The sequence below is a fragment of the Aulostomus chinensis genome, chromosome 20 (assembly GCF_037954235.1).
Source record: "Aulostomus chinensis isolate RoL2024-O1b breed Wild chromosome 20, RoL_Achi_v1.0, whole genome shotgun sequence".
Taxonomy (NCBI): domain Eukaryota; kingdom Metazoa; phylum Chordata; class Actinopteri; order Syngnathiformes; family Aulostomidae; genus Aulostomus; species Aulostomus chinensis.
The window spans coordinates 16,179,813-16,203,219 of record NC_141339.1 but is presented as its reverse complement, the minus strand read 5'-3'; the positions used below and the strand labels follow the sequence as shown (position 1 = coordinate 16,203,219).

Genomic DNA, 23,407 nt, shown 5'->3' with positions numbered 1-23,407 from the left:
CTGAACGGAGCATTGATGTTACTACTCATGCTTTCCTCAGGAGAAAAAAAAAAAACCTGAAATGTCTACCGATCAAGGACGCCGCTGAAGTTCATGCACACTCACTCAGGTGTGTTCCTCTGCCTGACTCGACCTCGGCTAAGCTGAAGTTGAAGTGAGGGCACTAAACCAGATGAGCTAGTGATAATGACTTGTTAAAAGTTGTCCCACCCTCGGTGATGCAAGACCACTGGTAGACCTTTTTCACAGCGGCTGTCCTGACATGCCTTTGCAGGGTAAACTCAGGTTTAATTAATACCATTAAAACAGCTGTGTGGGTGTAGTTTGAAACACACCTATGAGGTTCACTTCTTACATTCTACCGTGACTCCTTTATATTCTGAGTTACATGCACTTTTACTTCGTTAGTACATTAATTAGACAGGTACAATTACTTCATAGTACAAGCATACCATGAAATTTGGTATCTAGACATAACAAAAGAATTACATGCTGACATTCACCTGTGACCACCCAAAATATTTCACTTTATCCTTCAGTTCTAGTGGACATTGGTGAAAAACTTCAATTCATTTATGAGATATGTGTTAATCAGGACATAACCAAAACATGTGAGGAATCAATGACCCTGATCTTTGACCCTTTACTACCAAAATCTTTTAATTTTAACTTTTTTTTTTCCAAGTTTGAAGAAACCCCCTCAGGCATTCTTCAGATATCACATAACAATAATGGGAGAAATATGACATGCATTTGAAGTGACAGTGACTTGATCTTTGACAACTACGATTTCTTTCAGTTTATCCTCAAGTCCCAGTGAATGTTTGGCGCAAGAAATTCCCTTTATACGTTCTTGAAACGCTGCCTTAACAAGAATGTGATGTATCGCACATGAGGTGACAGTGACCTTGACCTTTGACAGCAGGAATTTCTATGACGCGGTTTTCAAAACCCCACAAACTAGACCAGCTCCTTCACGGCAGTGCAACAATGCAGCTGACATTACAGTGCAGCTGCTACAATAGTCATATAATATATACTTGTAATGCTGTTAGGATCCTCCATGCTGCATAATAAATACTAGTACTAGTACTTGCATGGTGAAAAGCATAATAATAATAATAATAATAATAATAATAATAATAATAATAATAATAAAAACCTGTGAGGTTTTGGCTCCAGCAGCTCAAGGATTGTGCTATTTCACAAGTCTCTGAAACAGGTTAGAGAGGTGAGAAGCATCGCACTGCTGGATACAAAGTGTTTGATAGAGCAAATGGAGTGGACTGCATCGTGAGTCAGGGGACCTCAGGGCTGTTGACAAGCCCATCCATCATCAGTCTTAAAATATGAAATAGCAAAAACATCACGTGTAGGGTTGCAGCACGGGGATTGGGTCAGTTTGGTGGGGGTTTTATGAATGGATGTGCTCTGAATATTTCCTGCCTGTTCTCCACCTCAGCAATGTGAAAAATGGATACGAGGTATGTCTTTCTTAATGTTAGATTAAAAACCTGATATCGTTTTGTAATGTTACAATTATGGCAAACGGTTACGTTAGCAAATGCAGATTTTTAAAGAAGGCATCCCCTGTTTCTGTTGCTTATAATCCATATAATTAGTGCAAGGAAAATTTTTATAAAAAGTTAGTGTAGAAGTTTTTAATGCATATATTACTATGCAATTTATAGGTAATGTCTGGATAGCAATTTTTTTTATTTATTTACAAATGCACTTTCTTGAGAGTATCCTCAGTTTTTGTTGCTTAACAATCATTGTATAATGATGACAAAGAAAATTCACCTTTTTGCAGAAGTGTTTTGAACCATTGAAGTTTATTTTTGTGTTTTCGTGGGGTTTTTTTTTTATTGTCTCTTTGTCCATATATCGTGTTTGGGATGAACAGTTGGTAATCCTGACTGTCTTGTATTACTGATTCCCCCCTATCACAGTTCGATAAAGGCTCGTGTTCTAGCTCCCCCTACTGTTGACAGGCTGCACTGTTCTGAGGCAACAGCAGTAACATGCAGACTGCTACACTGGTTAACGTTAAACAGAGGTTTAACAGCCTGTGTAAAACAATAAAACCAACCACTCCAGTTCCAATATGGCCACACTGAGGCAGGCCTAAGTTGTCACTGTTGCCTTGCAGCTAATCTTTTCGTACGAGACTAGAACTGAAGGTGCTCTGGTCGTTCCATTCGGTGTTAGCTCTTCCGAGAAAAGCTCTGCCATTATTGAATTACCGAGAAGAATCATTTTCATCAAGTACGCGATGTCCGCGACGTAAATAATCCAAATGTTTGTTTACAGCTCTCCAGTTTCTAGTAGTTTCTTCCAGTAATGATCTCCAGCCCTAAAGAGATATGTGACACCCGTCGCTATGGAAACAAAACAACTGCAGTTCCTCAAATATGGTCAAGGAAGTTAGCGACGCGCCTACCGCGTGTTGACGTCATGTACGGCACGCACTGCGCTGCTGTGTGGAATCGAATTTCCTTGACCGTGACAACAAGCGTAGCAAGCAAGTCAAGCAGCAATGGATGAGTAAATAATTAAGCTGCGGTTGCTCCCACTCGCTTTAAACGCTATTCACACCACAACAGTTGAACCTGACAGAACCCTGCTCCAAAAATAATCACGCTGACGCTTTTGCTGGGGTTCAAAGGTCATTATTGACCTTGGAAACATGTACTTTTCACTGCGGAGCTCGGTTTCTTTTTCCTTTCTGAGCTTATGAGCACATATTAGCTGAGGAAGAGAACCGTTTTTAAACGCGAATCATATCAAATAAAGAGAATCTCCAAGTTTTATATAGTAGGTGGCTTTTGAAAAAAAGCTTTAAATGTATTTATTAATTTTTTTGCATATGATATTTTCAATAAGTAAAAAAAAAAACAAAAACATGGCGTTATCTTTTTTTGTGGAAATTTAGGGAACATCTTACAGCAATACCTTTACACTACACACTGGTGGAATAAGATCAGTCTTTACAACTCGTGAGAGCTGAGAGCATCTGAATGGACCATGTGGTGAAGTTGTTTGCTAAATTCCTCTTTTCAGCTATTTTCCAACAACAGCAGGAAATTCGAATGTCTATTTATTTCAAGCTATACATATATGTATGTCTGCATGTCTTCTAGAGTGAGTGTGTGTGTGTTTGTATGTGTGTGTGCATGCGTGTGTGGGCGTGGTTATTTTTTGTTTTGCATCTGACATTCTTGATAGGTAAAAAAATAAACTATGTCATAAAATACGTCTTGTCAAAATACATGGCACGATCTTTTCGTGGAGGGTGGGGCACACCGTACAGCAAGATACACTACACATTGATAACCCTGCTACTTCCACTTGCTACAACACAACTTGGTCTACAGTATTACGCACACAACCGGCTACTGAGCGTGATCCAACTTCACTTCACATTAAAGGTCTAAATGACAGAAGATAACACCTCTTCTTTGATGATGGATGGCTTGCATTTACATGCATTTTTACAGTACAAAATGTCTTTCTTTCTTCTTTTCTTTTTTTTTTTTTTTTTACAGAAATACACCAGCAGCATGTATTATGGAAGAAGTAAACCCTGTCACAGAAAACGAGTCATCACAATCTTTTGATGTTTACACAACATCAACACTACAAAAGGTTTGCTGAGGGAGATCATAGCTTGGTGGCTGGTAATGATACGACTTCAGTCACATTGCATATTTGCATTCACAAGGCCAGAAGTGTTGGCGAGTTAAGACTATCTTTCATTAACTCAGATGCACCGAGGCTGCCTTTGAGGCTCTCGCAGCCCTCAGCCAGGGAATCAATCTCGGGGTAATTAAAGGAAAACACTGTGCGGTAATTGCTACAAGTGGGACTGGAAGACATGACTGGTGTGCTCAGAGATTCAAGGTCATTTGCGACAGACTTATACAGGGTTTCCCAGTCTGAGAGGCAGAAGGGGCTGCTCAGGTCTATGTCAGGGACGAATGCAGCCGTCTCGGGCGTCACTGCCATCTCCAGGCTGGGGACCAAATCATCCAGGTCATCCCCTTTTAAGTCCTCCAGAGCCTCCTCTTCCTCCTCCGCACTGGAACACAGGAGGATGTTGGAGTTCCCCAAGATGGCTGCAGCAGGGATGGAAGGGATGTTGTCCATGTCTTGACCAGCTTCCCCCATTGTTGTGTTGCTCTCTGGGTTTTTTTCACTCTCTAAGATGGACAGCATCTGAGGGGAAGCTGGAGGGTCCTGCAGCATCGCATCACTCTCCACCTCCTCATCTTCCTCCTTCTCCTCCTCCTCCTCATCGTCACCATCACTTGCAGCTAGTTTGCAGGGTGACTTGTGGGAAGCCAAGACCTGCTCCAGTCTCTCCTTCTCCTTCAGCAGGTCATCTATCTCCGTCTGGAGGGCAGACTTGTCTTCTTCCAGCTGGTCCGTCTCCTAAAGCACATGAACATGAAGGGTTTGTTTGAAGAATGCGTGAAAACAAGGCTGCCCTGCGGTGTGCTGCTGTCATCTCAGCTGGACTCTTTAATGTATGCCCACAGCTTTGAATGCATGAATTCATAAAAGATGTATACTCACAGCTTGCAGAGTGTCTATCAGCTCCCTCCGCCTATTACGACACTTTGCTGCGGCGATTTTGTTCCTCTCCCTCCGGATCCTCCTTCGTTCTTCCTCCTCTTTGGAAGGCTGAAATCAATCAGAAATAGATCATTTAAACCCTTCTGAATAGCTTTTGCCGTATAAGCAGTTGGTTCTTTCTGCCAACAAAAAAAAGACAAGTAGAACATTTCCTCCTTGAGGTATATGCTGGGAATACTGATCTGGGCAGACGCTACAAGGCTGCACCACTGGCACGGTCTCGCTAAGCACGTGAACGCGCATTTTACGCAATTTCCCGTTTCATTCATAAAGCGCTGCGCTCATTACTCCAACAGTTAATCCAGTCACATAATGTGCAATTATTTATGTGCCCGACGTTGAAAAATAATGACGTGCCATTTTATACATCGCGATATTTTACATACCAAAACAAACTCAACAGAAAAAAAAATAAGACCGATTGTTCGCTTTTTATTATTTATTTTCCGGTAGATAAACTGAGTTTATTTGACATTTAATCATCCTATACCTGCTGTTTCTGTCCTTTCCTGGAAGGCTTCTCCTTCTTTGGACGTGCTGGGGAAGACGACTGGCCATGTGTTTTGGGTTTTGCGCGGCTGGGTGACGGAGAGACAGATGTCGGCTGCACCATCCACCTCAGATCCGGCGAGGTTCCAATCACAGTCGGAACAAGAGAGTCTGCAGCGCTGGTCTCCTGCAAAATCAGCGGCATGCATATGCATTAGGTTATCTGGCAGCAGCGCGTATGAGTGACCTTTAGATGTGCATAAATGTTACATCAATCATTTTGCCAAGGAATGGGAAAAAATACTATCTTAAATCTATCAGCCAGCCTCACGGCAGCATCCTTATCACTCATTTTCATCCTTTTTTCTTATGTCCTCTTGCGAGTATGAGGTATGATGAAACCTTTTCCTGATATGAGAGTGCTAATTTCTGTCAGTACAATAGATTGCGTTCTTTCTTTCTTTTTTCTGTCTTCGTTGTAGCAGAACAGTAATCTTGGTTTTTTTTTCTTTAAAAAAGAAAAGAAAAGAAACTGCCAATGAAGTCATTTCAAGCATCAACCATCTAAATCTGGTTTTGTGATGCTTGTTTTCAGATCAGTTTGTACCTCGGCGCTGTCCACAGTTGATGAGAGCCTTTCAGGGGGGTGCTGGCTGCACCCAGGGGTGTCCCCGCCTGGCGATGCTGCTGTGCTACAGCTGGACGAGGAGTCGAGCTCAATGCTGGCGTCCGGATGCATGTTCTCATTTAAAGTATTTATTTAAAAAAAAAAAACAGTGATAGAAGCTGAAAACGGGCGCTTACTTATATTCCATTTGCCAGGTCCAGAAATGATAACTGTGCAGAGAGTGGAGAGGCCCGCCTTTTATAGTGAGCTGGAATTTTATGAATGAAATCTGTGTGGTGAGACTGAACCATTCATCAGAGGGGAAGGTGGGGTGAAAAAAGAGAGCAGGTGTTCTTCGGCGTGACAATTGGATTTAATCAAATGCACGCACAACACAAGTCAGCATCCTTTTAATTAAAACATATTTGCTTCATCGAACATGAGCAAACAGAGAGTATTTATGAAGAGGCACCCCCGCCTTCAAAAGGAGCCCATCGCGATGAAACAACTACGTCATATCATGTAGGTCTATGCAGCATCTGCAGCATATACATTGTGTTCCCTCATGTTTAGATGCATGATGACACGTTTGCTTTTGTTGCCGTATTGACGCTACAGAGAGGAAGGAGTACATAATCAAATATATGAAATCAGCTTGTCTATTCTCCTGGGGATTCCTTCATTTTTTTTTCTTAACAATTTGACATCGCTGCGGCGCAGTATCATTGAAGCAGACGCAAATGTTTCGTTTATTATGAAATCCCACGATTTAATACGTACAACTTCTGTAACAAACTGGTTTATCGCGAGCAATCAAAACTAAGTATCGATCTCGTATCCTATTGCAGTTCACCTGTCTCTGCATATGAATAGTGCTCCAGCAACAGACTTCTCGCTCCAGTAAGGCAGCCAATAGGCGAATGGACCGGCCAATCCATATATAGTGTTTCCGGTGAACGGCGACGCGCTGGCGCACAGAGAGAGAGAGAGAGAGAGAGAGAGAGAGAGAGAGAGAGAGAGCGAGAGAGAGCAGACGGACGTGGGGCTGCTGTGTGGCCCACTCACTCACATCACAAAAGAAAGTGAAATGTGCGCTAAAAAGGCTACCTCGGTATGCATTGTACCCCATAACAGCGTCATTAATGACCTACAGGTGCTACTTTTAGCACATGAGGAGGAGGGCGATCCCCTACACTTGAGACACCTTTAAGAAAGGGGGTGTATGAAGCGTTCTTGCAGATATAAATAGCTTATGTAAGCTTATACATCATAGTGATGTGTTTTACAGAGACCTTTTCGGGATATGCATATTAATAAGTCATTGATATGTTACCTGCTTCTATAATAGTGACCACAAAATAGGACATTTTCCTTCATTTGATTATTTATTTCCAGGGGATATAGCCTGTGAGTTTGAGGCCTCAAGATATAGCTCCTTCCCACAGTTTGATCATGCTGGGGTCACAAATTACTTGCTTGTTACTTCGTGGCAACAAGCTACAACTTATTCCTCTGATTTGGTTATTTTGAAATCTTAATAAGACAAGTTGTCCTATCAATGTGTGTGTTTGGGGGGGGTACATCTCGTGGCCACAAATTAATCAAATTGAGGATGTTATATCTTGTGTGTGTGTGTGTGTGTGTGTGTGTGTGTGTGTGTGTGTGTGTGTGTGTGTGTGTGTGTCCACTCCAAGATTCCCTACTAGGTTAGTTTATTATGTAAGCGTTACCCGTATGGCCTAATTCAAAATGTAAAAAAAAAAAGAGTGAGAGAGAGCTCGTAGAGGCTATAAATATGTTCCGGATGACCTCACCAGCCCTCAGAAGTGAAAGGGATGAATGGTGAATAAAGGAGGCCCCTGCCCTCCAACAACAGGGACTGCGCTCCTGGCTGCTTCCCGGCAGCCGCGGCCCCTCTGGGCTCATTTACCGGCACATCATTAGGTGGTCGGCTTGAACCCTTTCAGTCGCACATCACTGCAGACGCCTCAAAGACTCCGTTCATCAAAGCAACTTGAGCGAGAATGGGAACGGAGCGGTGGGGTCTATTTTTAGACTGAATGGAAGCAGCGTAGACTCTGAATTAGGCAAACGGTTCATTTCGTTAAGATCGTTGGAAGGGCTCTCACAACACTTTACTAAACCCAAAATAAATAAACCGACTTGAACATCCGGGATACTAGATACAAGAGGGAGAAATAACCAGTCTCATAATGGCACAGTTGTATTATAGTCCCGTTCCTCTGGTCACCGGGTTGCCCTCATCCTTATTGTTAACGTTTTATTTCATTCATTCACTCTTATTTTGTTCCTAACTACAAATCCTTATTCCAGACCAAAAAAAAAAAAAAAAAGGAAAAACAAAAAGAGTCCAGGTCAGCACGTCTGATTTGCAGGCTGCTGTTCCTGCCAACCACTCTAACAAAATACTCAAACATGCCACAATTGTTCGGTGTCCGGTGTCATTCCGCAGACACAACAAAGACACAAAAAACAGACAGATCTCTCACGCTGTCTGTTTTTTTTCAGACCAGACGCTGACGAAATGACGTATCACGGGTCTCCCCTGAAGGCAAAACCGACCAGACGGATTTTATTTTCTTGTGCGAGTGAATACTCGTCACGGTATAAACAATCTTGGTTGCTATGCAAAACAAGTACGTCACTGACGCGAAGGGGTGTGGTGTTGCTATGACTACCAGGAATTTTCAACAAAACATGACTCCTTTAGTCTTTTCTGCTGAACTTTGACTCAAAAGCAATATAATTCACTTTCCATGCATGATTTAATGCAGTTTCACCTACGTAACGCCTGTTTTATTCAGAAAACAAGGAGAGTTATACCTGCATACTCGGGTTTTGACATCTAAAATTACTAACACAAACTGCATTAAGAATTCCCTGTAATATTTTGTCTGAATAACCCTTTTCAAGCCCCGTAAGGCATTCTTTTCACATTCCCCACAATTTATTATCTTTTTTTTTTAAATTTATCATGTGTAAAGAAGGGGCTGCACGGTGGTGCAGTGGTCAACACTGTGGCCTCACAGCAAGAAGGTTCCGGGTTCGAGTCCCGGCTCGGGCACGGGATCTTTCTGTGTGGAGTTTGCATGTTCTCCCCGTGTCTGCGTGGGTTCTCTCTGGTACTCCGGCTTCCTCCCACAGTCCAAAAACATGCAATTGGGGACGAGGCTGATTGATACTCTAAATTGACCGTAGGTGTGGCTGTGAGTGTGAATGGTTGTCTGTCTCTATGTGTTGGTCCTGTGATGGACTGGTGACCTGTCCAGGGTGAACCCCGCCTCTCACCCGTTGACGCTGGGATAGGCTCCAGCCCCCCCGCGACCCTTAATGTGTAGGAATAAGCGGAAGATGACGATGGATGGATGGATGTGTAAAGAAGGGAAATGGTGTTCAAAATAATTATTTTTAAAGTAACAATTTCTGGTGAAAAAAAGAAAGAAAAGAGAATCCACGACTACACCCAGTGTTTTCTTCACATTTTAAATTCCACCTTAAAAAAAAAAATCCAGCACAATTATTGTGACATTATAAATTCCCTTTAAATGAAAGATGAGTCAAATTGTTTTGATTAGAAACTTTTCATGGCAATGAAAATGCATTCCATATCAAAAGTGATGTTGCAAATGCGATTGAGTCACTCTTCTGGCTTTCAAATGTAAAAGCCTCGAGTTTGACTCTGCATCGTACTAGCATGCGTACATGTGGCTCAGCATGTGAAATCAAAAGAGGAAGTGTCCAGAGGATTCCCACTATGTTGGGGGAAGACCTTTATAAAAACCAGGTCACCCTCTGAGTAGAGCAAACTGCAGTTGTGGAAAAGTACACATAACAAACCTGTTATCAGCTTACACACTGCAACTGAACACACCCTTAACTGGATCGCAGGTAGAAGGCACAGGTACCGCCTTAGGGCCCAGCACAGACGTAGCTGCGTCTGCTGTGACATAAACTCACCGTGTATTTGGCAAATATTCATACGGAGATGTCAGTCATCAGAGATGTTACTCATTTTTCTGCACAGTTAACACAAAACCCTCTGTTTAATAGTAACGTGCAACATTATTAAATGCATTTTAATTCTTATAAAAAAAAAATCCTTTCCACCGCAGGAGCGCTTGATGGCAAATGTACTGTATTTGTATTTACCTGCAGATCTCAAAGTACTTTACAATGTTGTCTCATTTCTCCATTCATGCACACTCACTGATGATGGATGGTGCAAAGTACAGTGACTACTGAATCATCAGGAGCAAGTCGGGGTTTGGTATCTTGCTCACGTTGACGCATTCTCCAAACGGAGACTGAACCAGCAATCCTTTGGTTACCAAACATTCGCTCTACCCGGTGAGCCATGCTGCTCTTAATTCAACCCAACACTGCATTTGGAAAATGATGAAACACAAGGGCAGTCTGGCTGCCTGATTGCTTTAAAAAAAAAAGTCCTTAATATTAGTATCGTATTTAAAGTGAATCCATTGCATAAAGTCACATAAACTATGATGTCAAAAAAAAAATATGAAAACAACAGAACTTTTTTTTAAATTCTGCACCACAGAAGAGGGTTTGAGATAAATCACAAAATTATCTTTTCATAATTACAAGTTGCTTTGGTACTTTTAGTTCTGAGCAAACATCTGCATGTCCAGATTTATATTTGATGTACTCGGTTGTCTGTGTAGCATGACCTCTCCATGTCCATTATTGTCCCAGTTTAGTTTTCACAACAGCTTCTGTTTGTTGTCTTACGTAATGTCATGTCGCTGTCGGCCAATCGGACTTTGCTGTTGTATTTCCCAGCAGGGTCCGCCCATTTTACAGGATGCACCATATTTGGAAAATTACGTATTGGGGATCCCGTGGAATATTCCATTTCTTGTGAATGAGAGATTAAAATATTTCTAAACGAAGCTTCTTAGGTCAGACTAATAAGCGCGATAAGAATTATATGAACACAAATTAGAGCATTTTAGGTTTTTACGTGCGGTTTTTGTCCCCACAGCTGCGTTGTTAGGTCAAAGTTGGCGTGCCTATCCTGTGAGAACCGGGAGGAGCTCCCCCCCTCCCTGCCGACGTCATTCGACCGGCCGTCAGGCTATAAAAGCGCTCCGAGCTCGTAGAGGTGGCAGTTTAACTTTCAGTAGCAGAGCAACGGATACGGGAAACACATCGGGACACCTTTTCACAAACCTACGAAAGGGATCTCCCAACCTTTGACATCACCCCTTCCAGTAGAGTTTGATCTTCCACACTTGCGTTTTCTTTTTGGAAACGATGATGTTCACCGCTTTCAACACGGAGTGCGATTCCTCCTCTCGCTGCAGCACCGCTTCGCCGTCTGGCGACAATTTGTACTACCCTTCACCAGCAGGATCTTACTCCAGCATGGGATCCCCCCAGTCTCAGGTATGTCCTGCCTCTGATATCTCAAATATTTGTTATGCAAAGAAGAGCTTATTCTCCACTTAAACATGTTTTATAAACGGAGTAGTTCTAGAAATAGCCTGCACAGTGCTGCATCTTTATTCTTCCACCTGGAAACTCCAGAGAGAGACTGTAACGTCACTGCTGACATCACAAAGATATTTTTAAACCATCCCACTTTTTATAGACTCCTTCATTCATCCTGCTACCTCCCCCCCTCCTCCTGCAAATATAACAGTACTGATTCTCCCTTCTCCTCATTCTTTCCAGGATTTCACTGACCTGACAGCATCAAGTGCCTCTTTCATCCCCACCGTCACAGCCATCTCCACAAGCCCAGACCTGCAGTGGATGGTGCAGCCTCTTGTCTCCTCAGTGGCCCCCTCTCATAGAGCTCACCCCTACAGCTCGGGCCTCAGCCCAGCTTACACCAGGTCAGCCATGAGGTCTGAAGCAACTAAGGCTCACAGCTCTACCAAGAGAGGCAGAGTGGAACAGGTGATTATTTATAATCAAATCACAAGTGATCCTCAACAAGTCCTTCATGGTATGTGCTGGAGTCTTAACTTTTTCTGTGTATTCTGTGCAGATTTCACCCGAGGAGGAAGAGAAGAGAAGAATTCGCAGAGAGAGAAATAAGCAGGCAGCAGCAAAGTGCCGCAACAGGAGGCGAGAGCTTACTGACACTCTGCAAGCTGTAAGTATCCCCCAGATTTACCGATGTTCATTAAAGTGTGGTTCTCAGTGTTTTCCAACAGTCACATTAACACAACTTCGTCTGTTTCTCTGCAGGAAACTGACAAGCTGGAGGATGAGAAGTCAAACCTGCAGAATGATATTGCCAACCTTTTGAAGGAGAAGGAGAGGCTGGAGTTCATCCTGGCGGCCCATCAACCCATCTGTAAAATCCCTTCTGAGCTTGATACAGATTTCCCTGTGGCGTCCATTTCTCCTGCTAACGCCTGCCTCCCTGCGGAGGTGTCCTCGCAGTCACAGCCCAGCATCTCACTGGTGTCCACGCTCACTTCCAGCCAGCCAACATTCACTTCGACCTCCAACTCTATCTTCTCCAGCAGCAGCAGCACTGTTCCCTCCACCGCCACAATCTCCACCAGCACGGTCAAGATGACCGACCTGGACGCCTCCGTCCTGGAGGAGTCTCTTGATCTGCTCGCAAAAACAGAGATTGAGACGGCGAGGTCAGTGCCAGAGGTTGACCTGTCCAGCTCCCTCTACACAACTCAGGACTGGGAGGCCCTTCACACCTCAGCTAATAGCCATGACTTGGAGCCCCTTTGCACACCGGTGGTGACCTGCACCCCAGCATGCACCACCTTCACGTCTTCATTCGTGTTCACCTTCCCAGAGTCCGACACCTTCCCCACCTGCGGCGTCGCCCACAGGAGAGGAAGCAGCAGCAACGAGCAGTCATCCGACTCCCTCAGCTCGCCAACCCTGCTGGCCCTTTAAAGACTCTTTTTTTTTTTTAAAAAAAAGAGAGAAACAAAAACAATAATACTTCCTATCAAGCACACTGTCTTCATGTAGAGATGGATGTGTTGATCACAGGGCTACGGAATGCACTTGTACCAGGAAGCAAGTTATTTATCAGTTTACTTGCCTTTATCTACTTGCCTATAACACCTATGTAGCAAGTTTAAAGCATGTTTCAATTAATACCACCTAGTCGTTTATAAGTTCATTTATGATTTTACGGTGCTAGATAACAAACATTGTTGTAGTGTTGATGTGTGTTTAGAGCAATAGTGATTATTGATGCGGTTTGTTTTCTGGTTGATGCAATGTGAGATTAATAGTGAACTGCTTGTGAAACTTAAAAACTGACGTCTTAACCATGGTCTGAGTGGTCTATCTTAGTATGAGGTTTTCTGTGAAAACATTAGTCTTGTTAATTTATTAAATTCAATTTATTTTTTTACAGAGAGAGTAAAGATGAATGTTGTTTGTAAAATATATAAATAAAATGTAGTGATATTTAAATTCCTGAATATTGTCTGTCGGAGTTTTCTCTTTTTCTGCATACACACACATTTATATTTGTAGATACAGTCTTAAAGTGTTAGCGCCTCAGTACAATTCAACCTAAAGTTAAAATAACGAATAAATTAGCTTCTATACGGTATCTCAGTATTTTTCCTGCTTCTCCACTGGCTCTATTTATTGTTCCATCTGTTGCCAGGGTTAACTATATTATACGTCAGGGTTCTTACGTCAGTGCGTTCTTTCCATTTTTTTTTTTTTGCAAGGGTAGCGCGATGACGTTGTATTTCCTTGCCCAAATATAGACTTCTATGAGGACTGCTGCTGTTGTGCTGTCCGTGTGCTGAAAGCAGAAGGGCCGTTCGGTCAAACACCTTTTACCACGTAAAAACAAACATTTGCTTTTTCTTTTTTTGCATTTAATGTTTATTCTACTATTTTGATTTCTACTGGGAAAAGGAATCGAGTCCGTCCTTCTTTTAGTAATTCGATGTTTTACGACCGACGGACACGTAGCTTACGTGGAGGGTTATACAAGCCGAAACAAGAGGGAAACGAAAGCAACATTTTAACCAAGATGTGGTTCACTATGACGCGCAGATGATCTGATATTATCACTCCTCACTTTAAAATAGAGTAAAACACTGTGATCAGGAGTCTGGAAATAATTCAGAAAGGCACTGACATCAGTTTGGACTTAATGTGCCGGGTTTTTTTGGGGGGGGGGGGGGGGGGCGTTCTCAGCGCAAATGGGCTGCAGACAGCCGAGTGTGAAGTGTAAAGTGGCTGTCTATTGCAAAAGATGTTCAACCTGTCACAGCTGTTTTTATCCCGCTGATAGAGAGTAAATCCTCCTTTTCTACAGGGACAGCTGAGACTTATTTTCTGTCAGCAGCGCATTAAATGTCTTATTTGATATAAAAGGTCATATGTAATAGGGTCAAATCAAAGCTGTTTGCACATCAACGTTATTGAACATCCTTCCTCTCAGAGTCAATGGCTTAGGGATTTTAACATTTGGGGCGAACTCTCGTCCCAGTTGGGACACTGATGATTTTATCTTTTTAGCAAAAGACTTGGCCACTCAGAGCAGCAGACATCCTGTCAAATTTCATCCTACGATATAAAACAAGTAAATATTGCTCCTGTGAGTTTCAAGGTGTTGAGATGTCTTAAAAAACATTGGTTGCTGCCAAGTGGCTAATCAGGACTTCATCCGCCATCAGGCCGAAGCAGAAAGAGCGCGAAGCTCAATAACGGCTGCTCTGTAGATTCTTCACTGCATCACGTTTGCTTCGTACTTCTAACGATTGCTGTAACAGTTGAAAAATCGTTTAAGTGGTGTTTATTAATGAAGGTCATGATGCTGAACAAAATGCGAGTCTAAAGGGATTTTAAAAGTTTTGTTTTTTGGGTTTTTTTTGGTCATGCGTGAATCCAATTGGCTTTTGAAGAACAGAAATACATCATCCCTGCAAAGTATGAGTGCATAGCCAGAGCACCAGCAGATTCAAGACCACAGGTTAAGGACCAGATCCCAACCCTGGTTTTTCACATTCTCTGGCTCTGGAGACTTAGGCTACTAAATCCTTTCAGCATTCTAGGCTTAGGCCCATGTGAGACCACGCATTGTTGTTTATGAGGAAAGGTAAAATATTCTTATTTGGCATAATTCAGAGACTGGAGCAATTTCAAAGAGCAGGGACACATTGGAGACATGTTTACTGTGGAAATAAATCAAGGGAGAAGTAGGGTCATCTTTTTAGGTTTCTATAGAAATATATTTATTGTTGCAACTGCTGGAGTCATCCCTTGCTGGCCAACCTTCCACATATGCTCATGCTTCATGGGTCAGAAACCTTATGCTACTTTGTCCGTGCGTTCATCCCATTTTCAATCGTGTGATATCGAAGGATCGCCTCCAGGGGTAGTCTTCAAATCCAGCACACACATGCGCTTGGACGCTACAATGACCTGAAAAAAATTAGTGGGGTTAAAGGTAACTGCCCCCTTCTATCAGTCCATCTACAATCAGCTTCAATCCCATTTGACAGAGGCGGGGTTCAGCCTTGACAGACGGATCATCAGTTAATCACAGAGCCCACTTTAGAGACAGCTTTGGGCATTTTAGAATCTCTACCAAACCTGACTTGCGTGTTCTTGGTTTGTGGGAGGAAACCAGTGTTGTGCTGAACTCTGCCTCCCTTCACCTGCTCGCTCATGTTATCACTAGCCCCGATCAATCGTCATCTGATACGCTTAACCCGACTCCAACCACAGATGCACCTAACCTTAACCCCCAGTGGACAAACGGGGGGGGGGGGGGGGGGATCTAATCTGATTGGGCAACAGAACTCAACACAACACCTGAGATCTTGAAAAGAACCTGCTCCATGCGAGCCTTTTTTCCCCCCTGTGGACCAAGAATTACTCCTAAACATAAAACTCTAAACAAACTCAACTTTGTGGTTGACACCACTGCCTATCAGATGAAATTAGATGAGTGGGTGCAGTTTAAAAAAAAAATAAAAATTGTGGAATGCTTTGTCATCAACCCTTCCCAGCCGTTCCCTTTATTGTTCATTCAATCTTTGATCAATATTTCACCACGCGAACAATCATTGCAAGTTTGATTGCTCAATAGCTCAAGACCGGAAATGCGTGCAAGAGACGTACAACACTTGCCCCATCACACCCTTTTGTGCAACACAGTCAAAACATCAGTTGTCTTCCACTTCCTGCACATGCCAGCTCCTCCAAATTGTAGACAGAAAAAAAGTGCATTGCCTCTTCTTCCCATCTCTAACCTGAGTCTAGGATTTTGTCAGCACTGCGTTGTTGCATAACAGCTGAATTTTGAGTGCCTGCTTCCTTTGCACTTCTTTTCCTCAATAAAGCCTTTATGTGCGCCCATGCAGCGCCTAATAACTCTGTCTATTAATACCTCTTTTCCATCCTCAGGGAGATGGGGTAGCAGCAGAAATAGCAGGTGCCTATTGCTTCTTTTAACATCAGCATCAACAGCAGTAAAATTAGACCACTATGACGCCAACCTGCGTCGGTGCTGCAACCCAGGGGAGGAACCAGGCAGCGTATGTCTGATAGAGAGAGGAGGAGGAAAGCTGATGATGAGTATATGAGGTAGAGGATGGCAGGGAGGGAGACAGACAGATAACACTGCCTGGGTGTTAATTGTGAGCACAGAGATGATGAAACAGTCAGGTATCACAGCGACGGTTTGCCTCAGTTCCATCTTAGAAATACACCTTCTGCTTCTTTGGGAGAGGAGGTGAAAGCATTATAAAACATTGAATACCTCAGTGCTTTCCTGCTGTGCATCTCACTAAAGAACCAAGAGTTATTCAGTATCTTTTTTTTCTTTTTTTTAGAGTGACAGCAAGTTACAGAATCACTGAGACAAGCAGTAGCAGACCCCTCACTAGAGGCGTAAATTCGATGACAGTCTGTGTGTTTATCCTCAGTAGCTCAAATCCTAAGATAGTTGCAACACAGTCTGTTATCAGTCTGTTTTTGTTTGTATTTTCATTATCTATGTGTGAACAAGCATGAAGTTAAACGCTGGAATGGAGGGTGTTCCAACCCTCGTGACAGCACGCTTGCTCATTTAAAGAAGTTTTCCAGCGATGTTCTTTCATCGTTGCAAAAGCGACGTTGCACAAATTCCTTTTTACCCCTGGGAAACATTGTATCTTCAGTACATATAGACTTAAGTTAATTTAGAGATGGAAAATCACCAAAGGTGGAGGTGAAATTTTAGTCAGAACCTCCATTTATTATACATGTACAAATGCAGATCAGTCATGTATGAATGTTGTGAATTTCTATTCCTTGCCAAGAAGCTTTGTACCACCGAGGATTATGTGACATGCTATTCTTAGAGGGGTTTTTTGACGCAGTAAGCTACAATACTGCTGGGATTTCTCCATCCAATAATTCACGCTCTCTGAGTACCAGGCTCCCTGCTCAGCAGTGTGTCCTCGTCTCCTCTCGTGGGATCAGTAACAAGGATGTTTCCCTGGAAACTGGACAGCTCTGCTATATGTAATTGGGTAATTCCTGATCTGCTGATGGGAAAATAATAGCTTTTGGGATTTTTAAAACACCGCAGCTCAACATCATATGTCTGTTGCGTAATCTGGATATACCAACAGCATACAGGATTGATAATTATGTAATTAGAAAAGAAAACCAAATGAAATTTTTTCAGTTGAAATCTTTTAATGAAAACAGTGCAGATGAAAAGATTTTAGTTGTCATTAATCTGCAGTGACAAAATATTCATGTGGAGGCAGGATACAAATAATTACAATAAGTGTAATTGAAGGACGTCGATTATTGATCCCCAGACTACTATGATGAAGAGTTTGTAAAGTCAGTAACAAAAATACAAGTCCTCTCTATCTCATTAAGAGTTCTACCCCAACAGACCAACTAAATTTCATTTTGAAACAACAAACCTGCATATACATACACATTTAAATGACAATGGCCCATTACAATAAAAAAAAATAGGGAATGCAACCCCCCTCTCTGCTCAAGGATGTTCTATTGTGTGATAGAGGGAAATAAATTCTCACCTGCCCAGTTAAGACTGGTCTAGTGTTTACAAATGGTTGGTTTTGTTTTGTGTAGCCAATTGCATTTCTCTTCAAACATTCCGTCTGGATACAGTGATATTAAAGTATTTTACTCCCTTTCCATCACGGAAGAAATAAAATTGGTTTGAGTGTAAGTCTTCCTCCACGCCAGCGGCGGCGCTGCCGGGCGCAGCAGCCAGGTTGTTTCAGCCGGAGCTCGGTGTTAAGCTGGTTTGCTGGCACGGGCTGGTTGGTTGGTTGAGGGTAGCCATGGCTCGACTAGCTGTGCTACTGCTGTTACCGGTTCTTATTGAATCGACATTTTCTATTTCTTTCTTTTTACCGGTGAATTCCAGGAAGTGTCTACGGGAGGAGATCCACAAAGACGTCCTTGTTACGGGGGAGTATGAAATAAGCGAACAGGCGAACACCAAAACCAATCTTAAGGTGAGCACAGAGCTGTGGCTTGCTAATTCTGTCAACGCAGCCAGCTTGAATTGAGGCCGGAGTGGCGTTACTATGTCAAAGTCTGTTTCTCAGTACGAAAACGGTCGGTGGAAGTCCAAATTAATCATAGAAAAAGAGCAGCTGACGTGTTGGCATGGTACCTAACTCAGGCCCCAAAAACCCGTCTTCCTGGTTATCAAGCTAGCTAGGTGTTAGCGAGCTAACATTATTGTTCATAATTCATTTTTAGGTAGATATAGTTAATCACTTGACGTTAACATCTATAGATATATGCCAAAATGCAATATTAGCAAAAGTAATTTATGTGAAATATTGTGGTCAGTGTCACCAGGTCGGCTCAGCTGGTGTTACACGTCAGTCTTATTAGTAGCTGCTAGCTAGCGAAATTAGCAAATTAGCCACTTTGCTACACGTCAACTGCAACTTGATTGGGAAGCTAAATGTTAACATTTTGTTAGGTTGAGAATATTACATCTCGTAAATGTGTCTCTTACAATCATGAACTCTCTGCGTCATCATTAAGAATGTCTAAGAAGCCCGCTCACAACGGCCTTCATGGTTGAACAGCTGTCAAAAATAACTGTGATTTACTGAACTTGAAAATTGAAATATTCCCTGATGAAATTTTAGGTTCATATCAGTGCCAACTGATTAGGGCTGTAAGCATCGAATTATATTACTCCAAATTTCTCAAGACCATTTAAAATGGAGGAAAACAATGAATGTTCATATCTCTGAAAATTACCTGTTTGCTCAACAGAGATAAAGATGAATGATTTTCAATATTATTATATTCTGCAGATGACTTTGAAGTGTTAACAGCTGTTTTCATTCCTGCTGCAGATCACAGATTCCTCAAGCCACACTCTTTACTCCAAGGAAGATGCAACAAAAGGGAAGTTTGCATTCACCACAGAGGACTATGACATGTTTGAGGTGTGCTTTGAGAGCAAGTCACCCATGGGTAAGTGTTGATCCTGAAACAAGGCGGCTCACACAAATGTCGTCACTGTCTCCTTCATCTGCCACTCATCTGTGAATTATTTATTAGTTTAAAAAAAAAATCTGTGCTGCTGTTCTTCAGGAACTGGAAGAGTGCCTGACCAGTTGGTCAATCTGGACATGAAGCATGGTGTGGAGGCCAAAAACTATGAAGAGGTAAGAGAATTTGAAAAGATGTGAGGCTTTTAGACAAAATCAGTAGATGTATGACATTAGTTTTGTACTAGGGGTTTTACTGCATACAGTATTTTTACTGTGCTGCAATGTGTCATCATTTAATCACAGCATTCTTGAGGTCTCAAAGTTTCAAAACATCCAAATATCCTGAAACACTTCTGGATTGAAATTGTTGGAGGTGTTTGTCATTGAGTCATTCAAGGATGACCCACTTTGGTTGAATGTACAAGCTGACACATCACCTGTCTCAAGGTGCACGAGACATTCAAACCTTTCCCTGGAACTGCTGCGCAACATTTCTATCATTTCATCATGGTTTAAACCAGCCGCACAAACAAGAATTTCCTGCTCTTAAACATTTTGTGCAAGTCAGTTCGCATGTCTGGGTGAATATTTTTGATGATTCCAGGAATTCTGAGCTCTTCTTACTGTCTGAGTGAGAAAGCTCACAATATGTCACGTGAAATCAGGTGGAGTTCACAGTATGAAGGGAAATGAACTCTTCCCCTGTATCTTTTCAATTAAAACAGTTAATTTTTCCTCACACTTTACCTTTGCGCTTCACCAAAATGATGGCTCAAGCTGCTTAATGAGCCTCTGGTTTATGTGACTGTTTAGTTGATATAGACATTAAGTTGACTTGCAGCATTCCAGTGGTCAGACCTCCACACACTGCAGTAGGCAGAGATCTTCTGTCTTGTGCGAGACCAGAGATGCCACATATGGCTGTAAAAGTCGCATTCTGGAGAAGTCTGGGGATTTGCATCTGAAACCAGAACCTTGCACACCAGATGTTGGCTGTAATGCAGTTTGGTTGTTTGCCAACGGAAGACGGAGAATATTCAACAGTTAAAAATGTTTTGCCAGGGACAGGCGGGTCTCCTACAAAGGCCCAGATATGCTGGTAGTGCTCTTTTAATATTTTATATATATGGACATCACTATTTCCTTCACATTACTTCATTTCATCTACTTATCACATTCAGACCTGAACTTGTATGTGTGGATTTGTTCTCTTTAAATGAAGAAGTGACAAAGCTGAGAATCACCACTCCTCCCACACATGGCACACCAGTGTGACGCTCTGATAAAGAAAGCGAGTGTGTGGGTGGGTTTTCTGGGAGAGGTCATGGGCATACCTCTCTGTGGGTGGAGCTGCATTACACATGGATTCACCTATGTAGACATGGGTGTCACTCAAGAAGAAATTTACAAGTGTAATGTTGGCCAGAGCTCCCGTTGGTGCTGCAAAATTTGAAGAATGTAGATTTTGCTTTCATAATCAGGAGCATCTGGTGCTTCCTGGTACGGAACTTGTCTGATGTAATCTGCATGCTCGAACTTCAACATGGAAAAATGTCAAGAAATTCAGTCCAGTACTATAAAATTTGGCAATTTATGCTCCTCTTGTCCACATGATGCTAAGCCCAAATTGCCCCCATCTTAACCAGTGTGCGTAAGATTAAGGTTTGATGCCAGAATCTCAACAGCTCCCTTACCTGCCAGAATGAACACTGTCCTGCCAAACGCTTAAATTCTGGCCTTACACAACCCGAGAGTGACACCTGCTGGACAAAGTACATAACGGTTTACGCTTCTCTGCCACTGGCTTTTCAGTTGTCTCTTTTCTACCGTTAATTTGCCGCTTTTGTTCCTCCAGATTGCCAAGGTTGAGAAACTGAAGCCTCTGGAGGTGGAACTGAGACGACTGGAGGATCTTTCCGAGTCCATTGTCAATGATTTTGCTTACATGAAGAAGAGAGAGGAGGAGATGCGAGACACCAATGGTAAGACCCACGTAAAGTTAGTGCATTTATTATGTTCCTGATTTTAAGACCAGCTCTATCATGATCTATGGATCCAAAGCTGTGGATGTTTCACCAGTCAGTCAGTGAGGCAGAACCGCCTCCCATTACAGGTGGGCGTCACTGACCTCACTTCCTGCAGCACCTCATATGTTTGACTTTTTATTCCATTTCCACTGTGCGTGTTCAACGATACCGCAGCCCAGTCAGCGATAGTAGCATTTTGTTTGCTAAAAAGTGTATCAGGAAAGGCAAGATACTGCATTTATTTGTCTGGTGAGTCTTTTATGCTTATTGAATTGGTTCAGCTCAAATGTTTGTGTATTTGCAACAGCAAACTGCTTTCATGTCACATTTTTACCACTGACCACTTCTTTTTTTAAGCGGTAGAGAGTGTAAAGTACCTAAAATAGGTCCACAGCTTTAGTGTAGTGAATTTGCTCTTTGATTCTGTAAAACCCATATAGTGAGTCTTCCCTAGTGCTACACAAGTGTTCATACATTTACGATTTATTTTCAGCATCCATTTGGCGGATTTGCTGTATCCCAACATTATTTTATCACTCATCCTTGTGTATGCTCAGTCGTAGTTGTCGGAATGGTCCCAGTTTCCAACATAACAACCTGTTTCGTTTTTTTTTCCCCTTCTGAACAGAGTCGACCAACACACGTGTGCTGTACTTCAGCATATTCTCCATGTGCTGTCTCATCGGTCTGGCTACATGGCAGGTCTTCTACTTGCGGCGCTTCTTCAAGGCGAAGAAGCTGATTGAGTAGAGCGTGGTAGCACTCCCCGCCCGGGGTAAAGCTTGCGGTCAGCCAACACATCCCAACATCCACCCTCCTTGGACTAGCTTCAGCAAACAACAGCAAGTGGGGTTTCGGGGCTCAAATTCTCAAAATCTCACCTACACTCATGTGAGAGTAACAAGGTTGTCTTCTGGGGGGAGAAAAAAAAATGAATCTGCTTGTTTATTGGTTTGAAACACGAAAAGCGCTGTAGGGAGAAACGTACCGTGAGACGAGAGGCGTGTTCCTGCATCGTCCTTCTCATACCTTTCTGTCTGCACTGTTTTGACTGTTGCTCCCTACTGAATAAGAACTTGTTCCTTCAATCGGTTGAATGCTAACGTTTGTTTTGAGCTCAGTTTGAATGGATGTGCCATGAGAGAATGTCCTTCGCCCTTCTGTTGATGTACACATTCTTTGTCATGCCAAGTAAACAAGATCCTTGGGGCCCTTTTAACAAGTGAAGGCAATTTGAACTGGTGGTTTGGTATTATTGTATTACTTTGAGAAAATTGGCAACCACTGAACTTCTGTGTTAAGTCACTTAATTTGCATCCATGTTCGGTAGCTATGTTTCACTGTGTGTCTTTAGTTTGTTTTCATATTGTAAATGTTAAGCTACTTAGTTGCTTCTACAGGTTTTGTTTTGTTGTTTTGTTTTTGTTTTTTGAGTTGGAGTCATAAGAGTCTTCATTTTAAATTGGGTCACTTCTATGAGCTCCTGCATGTTTTATTTTCCTTTTGAAACACCTAAACAATAACTTTTCACCAATCACAATAGCCAGAAACCAAAAACCTTGTCCCTCGGTGGGAACTTTGCAGCATCCCATGTATATAGCTGTGGCAAAGAGTAATTTAACCATCTGATTTGTATGATAAAACCAGTTTATTTCTGCTCTTGCCAGAGTGCAGCCGATGGAGGTTTTGAAAGGACATGTCGTGCAGGCTATCCAAACGTTTTCTGATATCCCCTTTTAGTTATTCTTCGCTTTTATTTAAACACTGGTGAGTTAAAAAAAAAAAAAAACATTTGGAAGGATCAAGATATCGCTTCCTAAGTACAGTTCTTGCAGATCCATCCAGTTTGCATTTTTGTTTTCTTTAGCAATGCTTGTGAGGCCTGGGTTACATGAGAATACGGGTGGAGGGCAAATATTCTGGTTGTTTCCATGGGGATTAATTGAGGCATCTGTCATGGGTACATTTTTAACAATGAACATGCGCAGTGTGCGCAGTGGATGATTTTTATGTTGACTGATAAATTTTGTAAATTTGTGTTGGGCTTTTATTCAATAAAATATTGGATGGATTTACATTAATGGTGCTGTCTTAAAGTGTAACTTTGCCATTGATGTGCTAATGCTTGGGTTGTGAGACTATATTGCTCT

At 42.3% G+C, this 23,407-nt stretch overlaps 3 protein-coding genes across 3 annotated transcripts; 2 read left to right on the top strand and 1 right to left on the bottom strand.

Annotated features, from left to right (window-relative positions):
- Positions 1 to 1,783: 1,783 nt before the first annotated feature.
- LOC147243011 (protein c-Fos-like) lies at positions 1,784 to 6,324 on the bottom strand. Its single transcript, XM_086189240.1, has 4 exons — positions 5,735 to 6,324; positions 5,129 to 5,314; positions 4,579 to 4,686; positions 1,784 to 4,434 (listed from the first exon to the last, which is right to left on the bottom strand). Exons 1-4 carry the CDS (start codon positions 5,864 to 5,866, stop codon positions 3,718 to 3,720), a joined length of 1,143 nt encoding a protein of 380 aa, XP_086045366.1. The 5' UTR covers positions 5,867 to 6,324; the 3' UTR covers positions 1,784 to 3,717.
- A 4,552-nt stretch (positions 6,325 to 10,876) lies between these two features.
- fosab (Fos proto-oncogene, AP-1 transcription factor subunit b) lies at positions 10,877 to 13,188 on the top strand. The gene is made up of 4 exons (XM_086189239.1): positions 10,877 to 11,161; positions 11,450 to 11,677; positions 11,769 to 11,876; positions 11,972 to 13,188. Exons 1-4 carry the CDS (start codon positions 11,030 to 11,032, stop codon positions 12,647 to 12,649), a joined length of 1,146 nt encoding a protein of 381 aa, XP_086045365.1. The 5' UTR covers positions 10,877 to 11,029; the 3' UTR covers positions 12,650 to 13,188.
- Positions 13,189 to 18,017: 4,829 nt separating this feature from the next.
- On the top strand, positions 18,018 to 23,338 carry tmed10 (transmembrane p24 trafficking protein 10). Its single transcript, XM_086189867.1, has 5 exons — positions 18,018 to 18,225; positions 19,090 to 19,210; positions 19,331 to 19,404; positions 21,086 to 21,212; positions 21,886 to 23,338. The coding sequence occupies exons 1-5, from the start codon at positions 18,049 to 18,051 to the stop codon at positions 22,005 to 22,007; spliced, it is 621 nt and encodes a 206-aa protein (XP_086045993.1). The 5' UTR covers positions 18,018 to 18,048; the 3' UTR covers positions 22,008 to 23,338.
- Positions 23,339 to 23,407: the final 69 nt, after the last annotated feature.